At 43.3% G+C, this 13,000-nt stretch overlaps 1 protein-coding gene across 4 annotated transcripts in view; it reads left to right on the top strand.

The window, feature by feature from the left end:
• The window catches only part of galntl6 (polypeptide N-acetylgalactosaminyltransferase like 6), a 258,649-nt gene that overhangs the window by 229,414 nt on the left and 16,235 nt on the right, over positions 1 to 13,000 (top strand). For all 4 annotated transcript variants that reach the window (XM_055909593.1, XM_055909591.1, XM_055909590.1 and 1 more), the window contains exon 8: positions 7,347 to 7,464. In XM_055909593.1, coding sequence (XP_055765568.1) covers positions 7,347 to 7,464 — 118 coding nt within the window. The remainder of the gene's footprint in view (positions 1 to 7,346; positions 7,465 to 13,000) is intronic.

The following is a 13,000-nucleotide window of genomic DNA, read 5'->3' as shown; positions in this document are numbered from 1 at the left end:
GTTCCTCCCTCGCTGCCTCCGTCTGCTCCCATGGAAGGCGATCCTTTCCGGCCTGGATCCCCTTCTACATCCAGCATCCCTTACCGTCCAAGATATACTCGCATGTCCAGGATGTCTGCTCCTCCTGGCCATGCTTCTTGGTTCGTTTATGGTGGGATCTTCTGTCACGTCTGTCGATGGAAGGATCGGACCAAGTTGCAGCGTGGTAGGCGTACATCTTCCTTTATTCAATGCACACCGAAAAAACAACAAATACAAACGAAACGTAACGTTTAGTAGGGTTAAACAACACAATACCAAAACAAGATCCCACAAACTACAGGTGGAAAAAAAGCTGCCTAAGTATGATCCCCAATCAGAGACAACGATAGACAGCTGCCTCTGATTGGGAACAATACCCGGCCAACAAAGAAATAGAAAACATAGATTGCCCACCCTAGTCACCCCCTGACCTAACCAAATAGAGAATTAAAAGGATCTCCAAGGTCAGGGCGTGACAAAATGGAAGAATACTCTTATTTCAATGTGGATGGCTCTTAAAAGAGCATTTGGTTGTGCATAGTGTAGTCTATGGTGTTGCTAGGGAACAGCACCCTCTTCGAAGAAGTAGTTGAAGATCTCCCGCACACAGATTGCCTCCCATGCTGCGTTGTTGGACCCCATCCTTGAAACATCCTGCAGAGCAGCAGACTTCACCTCTGGCGCACGGCGGCGAGCTGCAGATCCCCTACTGGTCCTCGTGTCCATCATCGGGAAGTTATGCAGGACACAGGTAGCCTTCACTCACCTGAAATCTCCCAGGAGGTAGTCCCAGATGGCCTTGGTCACCCAACCTTGCAGTGCCCTACACGGTAACTGTAGGCAATCGTTTTGAAGATATCTGTAGGAATATGGAAGATAATGTCATTATTTGACTTTTCCATCACCAAGTCATTGTGGATTACAAAAGTAGTATATCCCTTATAACAAATCATGATAACATTGGATAGATAGATGCATGTGCACACACATGTGCATGTGTAGCACGTGACAAGCAGAATCATATCCAGGATAGCATCACAAATGAACACATAAATACCACTTGAAGCTTGATGATGAGTTGATCAATTGAATCAGCTGTGTAGTACTAAGGCATAAACAAAAATGTGCACTCTTTTGATTCCCCAGGACCAGGACTGAGAACCACTGCTCTTCATTGGGACCTCTTATCTATATCTTCACTGTCCTCCCTGTATCTGAGGACAGAAATTATCTCCGTCCTCACTTCTAGGGACTGGAACTACACAGAAGTACCTGCCCTATCCAGAATAGCCTACTCTCTCACACATCTATTTTACCATCCTCCGTGACTGTTAGCTAGCTACCTACAAATGCATTTGGAGTTGTTTTTCTACAGTGATAAATACATCAAGGTAGCTAGCTAATATGAAGTTAGGTAGCTGGTCATATTTAATTAACTTAGCTAGCTATCTATACAGTTTGTAAAGTTGGCTAGATAGCTAGCTAGCTATGTTAGCAGCTCATTAAAGTTAGCCTTCACTGTAGCTAGTTAGCTAATAATACATCGTTTTTTTTACATTTTCAAAATGTATTTACTTACTTGAATAGGGCCTCCCAACCAGTGGACGATTGGAAACAGGGCAGCAAAGTTTGTTTGTCACCAGAGCATTTTACAGCATATTACTATTTACCTGTGAATAAATTCATGAAATGGAGAATGGATCAAACTATTTACCCATTTCATTTATTATTTATCCTTTATTTAACAAGGCAAGTTAGTTTAAGAACAAATTCTTATTTACTATGACGGCCTACCCCGGCCAAACCTGGGCCAATTGTGCGCTGGATTGTGCAGCCTGGATTCGAACCAGGGTTTCTGTAGTGATGCCTCTAGCACTGAGATGCAGTGCCTTAGACTGCTGCGCCACTCGTGAGCCCCCAAAATAATTTTGTCCCTGGGTGGGCCAGACCTTCATACAAACTAAAGTGCAGTATAGGCCTAACGCTGGCCAATAGGATGGTTCAGATGACCGTGTCTGCAGTAACGTAGCAGGCATAAAAGAAAGATACAGTAAAGTGAGATGTCAAAATGATTAAAACTATGACTAGAGAGAGACTGTCAACTAATACAGCAAAGAGCTGCTGTTTTTATGAGTGAGTTCATGTTTAAGTTCTTACTCAGCACTGTCAACACTGTATTCAACACTTTTATAAACCATATGCTGCCAGCACGCTTACAAGCGAACCACTCTGGGCGGCCTAAGCGGCACGCTGCAATTCACCGCGTGCTAGGGTACACGATTCATAAGGCTTTATCGTTGGGTTTATTACAGAAATGTTTGTCAATTGACTAGGAATGCCTTGGAGATGGACCAGTGGAATAGGATCGAACGGTTGGTGACCACTGCTGTAGAAAGTAGAGTGAAGTTCTATCTAGTGCTTCTCTCTGTGGGGTGATATTTCTGCATGGCAGCTGCGCGGCAGTCTCAGGGCTACAGCGCACACGCACGCAGTTTAGAGGGAACATTGTTTATAAGCTGCATGAATGTGGTATTTGTGTGGAGGTCCTTCCTTAATTGGATCTAAGAGCTCATCCCTTGAATGTAAATGATGATTGGCACCTCCAGGCAGGCAGGTAGGTGGCAGTAATTGGGGAGCGTGGCTCAGAAACAGATGGGTGTCAACATATTGAGGTGTTGCTGAGCTCGTCAGAGATGTGCGAAGTGTTTGTCGACAGACAGAGGCCCTCCGAATCGATGCCTGGGTTTTTTAAAGCTAAGCCACTGAATGCTACAGTATGTCTGTCTACACTACAGAAGAGAAGGGGAATGATTAATTGTATTTGGACAAGCCTAAGTAAAGAGAGGTTGGAGCTGAGCTCCCCTATCGTTTGGAGTGATGGAGACTGGGAGCCCTTCCAAACTGTCTCCTCACACACACACAAACACACAGACACACACAATCCTATGTTGCTTTACTGTGCTGTTAAGGGATGACAAACATACATGAGAGGTGTCAAAGTCCTGCTAACTATTTGTCTGTGTACATTGTGTGTGTGTGTGTCTCTGTGTGTGTGTGTGTGTGTGTTTATTCTTCTACATCTGGCTTATTATTCTACATCTGGCTGTGTGATTCACCCAATCATAAACAACCTATTCTTCCTGGACAAGAGTGTTCACACATTACACCGCTTGACCCAGGACAGAAACTATGTTATATTTGAAGAAGAAAAACCTCCAACTCATTTCCAGAGACAGAGAGGCCAAAGGCTTCAACAACATGGCTTTATTAGCATGTTGCACTAATTCCAACAGCATTTAACTAATCACATCAGATAATTAGTATTTTGAGTGGAATTACTTCTTAATTCATTTATAGTCAGTCAGTCAGTCAGTGTTCAGACTAGTAAACTGACTGATCTTGCGAGCTTACATGCATGATGGCTACACAGATATCAGCGGTAATCAGTCTGGTAATTATGAGGCTATGTTCAGACTGTCTGTCAGGGTTGAGCTCTAGTCTAATTCCACAAGGAATTGGCCATACATAGGAAACCATACACACACATCCACACGAGAGAGAGACACACATAGGGTTTTCAATTCAATGGCATTCATGGCTCTATTTCGTTTGCCTTGTGTCACACAAACTAACGTGTTACATATACGGATGAATAGAGCAGCTAAGGCCTTGTTTGTAAGCTATTCCCCAAAGGTCTATAATGTACACATCAATGTAGAACAGCAGTGATCTGCTGTGTAGAGTGCAGTACAGACTCAACTGGCTGGAGGGTAGAGTAGTGTTGTGTCAGAGTGCTGTAATTTATGCATGTTCAGTATGATAACATTAGGAGCAGTATGTATGAAGGTTAATGAGCTGTGTGAGCCGAGGCTTGTACAGTGTGTGTGAATGTGCGTGCTTGTGTGTGTGTTTGTACAGTATGTGTACATAGGCCTATGCGTGCTTGTGTGTGTCCTGCTGTTTGATTACAGTGATTAGGTTCCTACTGTGGGTAGCAGGTCATTTACAGGGCTGGGCCTCCCAGTCTCCTATGGGCTTCACAGGCCAGAGGCTCAGTCAGCCTCAGTAAGTAGCTTGACCCGGTCACACACGCCCCACTGTCTCAGAACGTCAACCTGCAGCGGTGTGACCTCTGCTTTACTCACCTGGCTGGCCAACCACACACATACACAGACACACACAGACACAGGAACACACACACACACACACACACAGAGAGACACACACAGGAACACACACATACAGCCTCCTCCGTCTCAGCTCAGCCTCATTGATCTACACGTTCCCTCTGAGATTCCTGTCTAATTAAGGGATCGATAACAGCCACCACGCTGCAGTCTTACTATATCATATCCAGTTTGGCTGCTCCCTTCAACTCAGACCCAATCCTTCCTGGAGGAACCCACACTGAAGTAATCACATCTCCTTAGTGCTAGCCCTCTGTCCCTGGCAGGTTTGATTGACTAAAATCATCTTGACTGACTGGCCTTGTTTCTTGACTGCATACTCTGCATTCCAAATGGCACCCTATTCCCTAAAGAGGGCACTACTTTTGGCAACGGACTACTTTTTGATCGGGATTGTGCTACGGCCGGGAGAAGGAACGTGCATGCTGCATATTCCGCTCAGCCCCCCTCAGTTTTATCTGTTTGTACACTGACTTTGCGTATAATGAATTAATCCTACAATATTGAATTTGGCTATCAGGGCACCCTTGAATAAATTGCATGACGTCTCTGAATGCTGCCCTCCTTCAATCAGATCATCTCTTCATAGCAGGCTGGTTCCTTCCTCCTTGTTGGGTAAGTCTCCTGTAGGCTTAGATGAAGGATATTCATTCTCTCGCTCTCTCCCTCTGAGCCTATCAGCAGCAATCCAGCCTGATCCAACAGTGTAAAGCCTCCACTAACCACTGAGATATCCACAGCTAAAAAACAGCTCTCATTACCTTCTATATCACCACACAAACTATCCCACTCAATCTCTCCCGTGGTGTATTTCAACCGTAGTGAATCAAAAACGGACTTTCCAAACGATGAGGGTTATATATATTATTCTTTAATTTCAACCACCACAACCAGAAAGTGTAGTGTCCACGACAACTTTAACTTCCCAAATAATCTTCTAGTGTTGTGGGTTTTTTAAGATAAGAATATTACGTGAGTTAGTTCTGCATTTTGTCTAATCCCTCTTTCCAACCACCTTCACCAGAAGTTGTAGTGTCAACGACAAATAAGCTACTTTAACTTCCCAAATAAACTATGTTCTCTAGTGTTTTTCAGCTGTTGTTGGCAAGGCTGCTAAGAAGATAAAATATATAATGATTTCAGCTTGCTCCTCCATTAGCTCCTTTAATTGAGTGGACTGGTATATTTCAGCGCTTTATTAAATTGGAGGGAAGCAGGCCGGAGTGTGTTATCCGCCGAGTAAATAGATTTCTGCACTGAGCTCCCTCCTTCTGGCTCTGCCTTCATCCCCACACACAAGCTCATTCCTCACTTGTTGTCATGTCTTGTTTTTTGCATGGGCAGATCATGGTTGTCATAGATACATAGACACACACAAAAAATGGAACAAGGAACATTTGGTTCCTTTGACTCATCATTGGGTCAGATCAAACCGTTTTTCGGATAGGAAAGACTGTCCATCTGTGGAGGCCTAACCCTAGGCACCAAATCCAATCCCTCCCACAACTCCTTTGCTATTCTGGATTTTACTGCTTAAAACTTTCTTGGCTTTAAGCTCTTTTTCATGTTGACTAAGATGCCCAAATAATGCGATGCTTTCTCTGTGAATCAGGAGGTGTGAAGAGATTTTAATGAGTCAAGCTTGCTGTTGTGTTGTGGCTTTGCGCCATGGTGCTGTTTATTCGGAGCATTTTGGTTACAAAACACCCCTAGTTCAACGGCTCCCCAGCTCAAACGCTAGACCTATCCTCCACACTGCCGTACCGCATCAAGACACCGCCGCTCTTTTCGCCCTCTCAGTAATTCAAAGGGCTGTGGTGTTTTCCTTTTTTGGCCTCCTCTACTTACATCACAGTATTTCATCCCCCCACGCTTCAATAGAAGATTGGCGCCTCGTCCTCGTCGCTACCGAGGAATGACTCAAACGCAGGAAAAGAGCTCTTCCCATTACCCGGAGGATTACTCTGATTCTCCACCATCGTCAAAGAAGAACTACAAGGAAAAACATTCAAACATGCCAAAGTCAGGGTCCAACAAAATCCACTCCCCGAGCTTAAGCCCTGCTGAAAGGGAGTGTGAAATAACAATGAGTACAGGTTCGGGGCAGTACAATGAGAAAGGAGGGAGAATAGGAATAGGCAGGGAGAAAGGATTAGAATACTATTAGTAGAAGCAGTTTGTTGTTGATAGGAAGGAAGTTGCTTCTACTTGGAGTAGATGCTGCTTACTGTGCACCAATCCCTCGTCTGCTTTGATTTTTCTGTAGATTCTGCAGTGGGAAATGTGAAATGTCAGGCAAATAGCCGTGTCAATCATGGGGATTTTTGACTGCTTGAGCTCTTTGTGAAGTTTATCGATTGCGCAAGGGTTGGTGTCAGCATACCCCGAGAGACTGGTATTTCTTTGCCGTGATTGGATGAAAGCTTTGACTGAGATAAGCCTGAACGGAACATCCTTTATTATTGCAAGCCAGCGGATTTATGGGTAAAGACTCAATATGTCTTTGAGACTGCCTGCGTGTCCGAGTGCATGTTTTTACTATATGTATGATGTTGTTTTAGAAGGTGTGTATTTCGTATCCAGGGGCAACAGAGAGATTCGGCTCATGTGAGGGCCACATAATTTCTCTCTGTATGCTTCCACTAACACTGCAATATGATTATCTCTGGATTATTATGCTCAAATGCCACCTTTCAATATATGTACTTTACATATGTCATGTTTTTCTCAGCTCAAGGGATTAGGTATGTTACTTTATATTTTTGTTAAAGAATAACTCACACCCGTTATCTGTCTGATACCACAAAGACTGCAAATGTAGATTACTTTCTCTGGATTTAGGATGCTTGGAATTACACCAAATGTCACCTTTCAATATATGGATGTTATGCACTATTTTAACGTAATAAATCTGAACATGGTAACTAACACTTGTATTATTTCTTTGTCTCTCACTGTTTCTCTTGCACAGTTTCTCTATCTGTCTGTCTCTTAAGAGCTACAGCTGTAGCAGTAGATGCTCACATTATAACTCAAAAAGAACTGGACACCGCCACATTGTTTTGTACTGATCGGAAGATTTAGAAAATAACTTGACCGACAAGCTAAAGACATGGATTCTCTCTCTCTCTCCTACAGGTCTCCAGTGATGGCCGGAGGTCTCTTTGCCGTCAACCGTCGGTGGTTCTGGGAGCTAGGTGGCTACGACACTGGCTTGGAAATATGGGGCGGAGAGCAGTACGAGATATCGTTCAAGGTGAGCAAAAATGTATAGAAGATAGCGTTTCCCAATCATACATTTCTCTTACCAATGTTCTCAAGACTGGAACACGTCTTATCATTCAAGCATCTCAATACAGCACTGTAGAGAAACTGGAAGTCTTAAGGAGTCTTAAGGTTGCTAGTCATGAGGGCTAAGTTCGTCTTTCAGTATACACCAGGGTTAGGCAACTAGATTGAGCCACAGGCCAATTTTTGTCGGCGCGGATGGTCGGGTGGCTTAATCGAATCAAACCAAGCTTTATTTATACAGCACATTTCAGACATGAAATGCAACACAATGTTTGTCACAGAAAAAAACCTGAATAAAAACAACTGAAATATTTACTACACAAAAAACAGAAGAGGATAAGTGGGAAACGTTAGTGTGGAGTGCAATAGAGATTGCGTTATCTGTGGATCTGTTGGGGCGGTATGCAAATTGGAGTGGGTCTAGGGTTTCTGGAATGATGATGTTGATGTGAGCCATGACCAGCCTTTCAAAGCACTTCATGGATACAGACATGAGTGCTACCGGTCGGTACTCATTTAGGCAGGTTACCTTGGTGGTCTTGACCACAGGGACTATGGTGGTCTGCTTGAAACATGTTGGTATTACAGACTCGGTCAGGAATAGATTGAAAAAGTCAGTGAAGACACATTCCAGTTGGTCAGCACATGCTCGGAGTACACATCCTGGTAATCCGTCTGGCCCTGCGGCCTTGTGATTTTTTTTATCTGTTTAAAGGTCTTACTCACATCGGCTACGGAGAGCCTGATCACATAGTCGTTCAGAACAGCTGCTGCTCTCATACATGCTTCAGTGTTGCTTGCCTCGAAGTGAGAATATAAGTAATTTAGCTCATCTAGTAGGCTCATGTCACTGGGCAGCTCGCTGCTGTGCTTCCCTTTGTAGTCCGTAATAGTTTGCAAGCCCTGCCACATCCGACGAGCGTTGGAGCCAGTGTAGTACAATTCAATCTATAAGGGCACAGGGCGAGACCCAAATGCAGACACAGGAGGCAGATGGTTGAGCTCCGATATTTATTATAACAAAAGGGGTAGGCAAAAGGCAGGTCAGGGACAGGCTAGAGTTCATAAACCAGGTCAGAGTCCAAACAGTACCAGGCGATAGGCAGGCTCGAGGTCAGGACAGGCAGGGGTTCAATGATCAGGTCTGAGTTCAAACAGTACAAGGGGATTGGCAGGCTCGCGTTCAGAACAGGCAAGGGTCAAAAACCAGGAGGGCTAGGAAAAAGACAGACTGAAAAATAGGAGCTAGGAAAAACACTGGTTGACTTGGAAATACAAGACAAACTGGCACAGAGACAGGAAACACAGGGATAAATACACTGGGGACTAATAGGGAAAACAGGTGACACCTGGAGGTGGGTGGAGACAATCACAAAGACAGGTGAAACAGATCAGGGCGTGACACAATCTTAGTCCTGTATTGCCGCTTTCCCTGTTTGATGGTTCGTAGAAGGGCATAGCGGGTTTTCTTGTAAGCGTCCAGGTTAGTGTCCCGCACCTTGAAAGCAGCAGCTCTACCCTTTAGCTCAGTGCGGATGTTGCCTGTAATCCATGGCTTCTGGTTGGGATATGTACGTTCCGTCACTGTGGGAACGACGTCATCAATGCACTTATTGATGAAGCCAGTGACTGATGTGGTGTACTCCTCAATGCCACCGTAAGAATCCCATAACATATTCCAGTCTGTTCTAGCAAAACAGTCCTATAGCTTACCATCTGCGTCATCTGACCACTTCCGTATTGAGCGAGTCACTGGTACTTCCTGCTTTAGTTTTTGCTTGTAAGCAGGAATCAGAAGGATAGAGTTATGGTCAGATTTGCCAAATGGAGGCTGAGGGAGAGCTTTGTACGCATCTCTGTGTGTGGAGTAAAGGTGGTCTAGAGTTTAATTTAATCTGGTTGCACATGTAACATGCTGGTAGAAATGAGGTAAAATGGATTTAAGTTTCCCTGCAATAAAGTACACGGCCACTAGGAGCACCGCCACTGGATGAGCATTTTCTTGTTTGCTTATGGCCTTATACAGCTCGTTGAGTACGGTCTTAGTGCCTACATCGGTTTTGTCATGGTAAATAGACAGCTACGAAAAATATAGATCAACTCTCTCGTTAAATATTGTGGTCTACAGCTTATCATGAGATACTCTACCTAAGGCGAGCAAAACCTCGAGACTTCCTTAATATTACATTTCGTACACCAGCTGTTACTGACAAATAGACACAGACCGCCACCCCTTGTCTTACTAAAGGCAGCTGCTCTAACTAGCCAATGCACAGAAAACTCAGCCAGCTGTATGTTACCCATATCGTTGTTCAGCCACTACTCGATGAAACATAAGATATTACAGTTTTTAATGTTCCGTTGGAAGTATAGTCTTGGTCAGAGCTCATCCAGTTTATTATCCAATGATTGCACGTTGGCTAATAGGACTGATGTAGAGGCGGATTACCCACTTGCCGTCAAATCCTTACAAGGCACCCCGACCTACGTCCCCGATATCTGTCTCTTCTTCATGAGAATGGCAGGGATTTGGGCCTTGTCCAGTGTCTGAAGTAAATCCTTTGCTTCCGATTCATTTAAAGAAAAACTCTTTGTCCAGTATGAAGTACCTCGGTCTTGTCTTGATTTACCTGGAGGAAGTTGTGAGCCATCCAAGTATTTAAATCACTAATACAGTCTTATGTATCTGTGAAGTTAAAATCCTCTAGTGACACAGAAATGTAAAGTTGTGTATCGTCTGTGTAGCAGTTAAAATCAATGCTGTGCTTTCTGATAACGCTGCCAAGGGGTAACATATACTTTATAAACTGAACAGTACCAGACCCAAAATCAAATCTTGTGGACGCCACAGCGCCTATTTTGACTCTCGACCAGTTAAATACATCCTAAACCAATTTAGAACTGGAGCGGAGAGGCCAACCCACCTTTCCAGTCTTTTCAGAAGGACATCATGGTCAACCGTGTCGAGTGCAGCACTTAAATCCAAGAGTACAAGGACAGAGAGCTGTTTGGCATCTGTGTTGGCTTTAAGTAAGGCTGTCTCTGTGCTGTGGTGGGCACGAAAAACCAATTGGAATTTTTCAAAAATACAGTTGGCACTTAAAAAAATTATATATCTGTTTGAAACCAATTTCTCCAGAATTTTGCTGAGGCTGGTAACGCTAATGAACCTATCTTCTGCAGCAGAGGTAACTCTGGGTCTTCCTTTCCTGTGGCGGTCCTCATGAGAGCCAGTTTTGTCATAGTGCTTGATGGTTTCTGCAACTGCACTCAAAGTTCTTGAAATTTTCCCGGATTGACTGACCTTTATGTCTTAAAGTAATGATGGACTGTCGTTTCTCTTTGCTTATTTCAGCTATTTTGCCATAATATGGACTTGTTTTTTTACCAAATAAGGCTATCTTTTGTATACCCCGCTACCTTGTCACAACACAACTGATTAGCTCAAACGCATTAAGAAGGAAAGAAATTCCACAAATGAACTTTTAACAAGGCACACCTGTTAATTTAACTGCATTCCAGGTGACTACCTCGTGAAGCTGTTTGAGAGAATGCCAAGAGTGTGCAAAGCTGTCATCAAGGCAAAGGGTGGCTACTTTGAAGAATCTCAAATATAAAATGTATTTTGATTTGTTTAACACTTTTTTGGTTACTACATGATTCCATATGTGTTATTTCATAGTTTTGATATCTTCACTATTATTCTACAATGTAGAAAATAATAAAAAATAAAGAAAATCCCTTGAATGAGTGTGTCCAAACTTTTGACTGTTACTGTACAGTATATGCCAAGTTGCTCTCTCAGAATATGATAATGGACCTGCAACTTTGACTTTCTCCACTTCCGCTCTGCCTTTCTGCAATTTCTCTATAATTGATTTGTTTCTTCACTCATCCAAGGGGCTCTCCTAACATAATTATAATAATTTGACCACAACTCAGCCCCAACATAGATTTATTTGAAAATAGCAATCATTTCATAACTTGATTACATGTAGGGACAATCACATACAGTGCATTCAGACCCCTTGACTTTTTCCACATTTTGTTACTTTACAGCCTTATTCTAAAATGGATAAAATAAACACAAAATCTCATCAATCTACACACAATACCCTATAATGACAAAGTGAAAACGGGTTTTTCTTGCAAGTGTATTAAAAATGTTAAACAGAAAAACCTTATTTACATAAGTATTCAGACCATTTGCTATGAGACTTGAAATTGAGCTCAGGTGCATCCTGTTTCCATTGATAATCCTTGATGTTTCTAACGCTGGATTGGAGTCCACCTGTGGTAAATTAAATTGATTGGACATGATTTGGAAAGGCACACAACTGTCTATATAAGGTCCCATAGTTGACAGTGCATGTCAGAGCAAAAACAAGCCATAAGGTCGAAGGAATTGTCCGTAGAGCTCCGAGACAGGATTGTGTCACAGGTCTGGGGAATGGTACCAAAAAATGTCTGCAGCATTGAAGGTCCCCAGGAACACAGTGTCCTCCATCATTCTTAAATGGGAGAAGTTTGGAACCTCCAAGATTCTTCCTAGAGCTGGCCGCCCGGCCAAACTGAGAAATCGTGAGAGAAGGGCCTTGGTCAGGGAGGTGACCAAGAACCTGATGGCCACTCTGAATGAGCTCCAGAGTTCCTCTGTGGAGATGGGAGAACCTTCTAGAAGGACAACCATCTCTGCAGCACTCCACCAATCAGGCCTTTATGGTAATGGCCACCCGGAAGCCACTCCTCAGTAAAAGGCACATGACAGCCCGCTTGGAGTTTGCCAAAAGGCGCCTAAAGGACTCAGACCATGAGAAACAAGATTCTCTGGTCTGATGAAGCCAAGATTGATCACTTTGACCTGAATGTCAAGTGTAACGTCTGTAACTAACCTGGCACCATCTCTACGGTGAAGCATGGTGGTGGCCGCATCATGCTGTGTGGATCTTTTTCAGTGACAGGGACTAGGAGACTAGTCAGGATCGAGGGAAAGATGAACGGAGCAAAGTACAGAGAGATCCTTAAACCCAATCGATTATCTCTGGAGGGACCTGAAAATAGCTGTGCAGCGATGCTCCCCATCCAACCTGACAGAGCTTGAGAGGAACTGCAGAGAAGAATGGAAGAAACTCCCCAAATACAGGTGTGCCAAGCATGTAGCGTCATACCCAAGAAGACTCAAGGCTGTAATCACTGCCAAAGGTGCTTCAACAAAGTACTGAGTAAAGGATCTGAATACTTATGTAAATGTGATATTTCTGTTTGTTTTTTTATATATACATAAAAAAAATCTATAAACAGTTTTTCCTTTGTCATCATGTGGTATTGTTGCCTGTTGCCGACCCCTGGTCTATACTATCCACTTATATCTGGGCTGAGGTGCTTCTATTTAGTCCTTATCTGCACTGTGTGTAACACGACATATAAATGCCACTAATCTTTTCTTCAATAGGATATCATACAATATAAATCATATTTACTAATAGTTCATATTACACAAT

The sequence above is a fragment of the Salvelinus fontinalis genome, chromosome 42 (genome assembly GCF_029448725.1).
Source record: "Salvelinus fontinalis isolate EN_2023a chromosome 42, ASM2944872v1, whole genome shotgun sequence".
Classification (NCBI taxonomy): domain Eukaryota; kingdom Metazoa; phylum Chordata; class Actinopteri; order Salmoniformes; family Salmonidae; genus Salvelinus; species Salvelinus fontinalis.
This window is presented reverse-complemented; position numbering and strand designations above follow the sequence as displayed.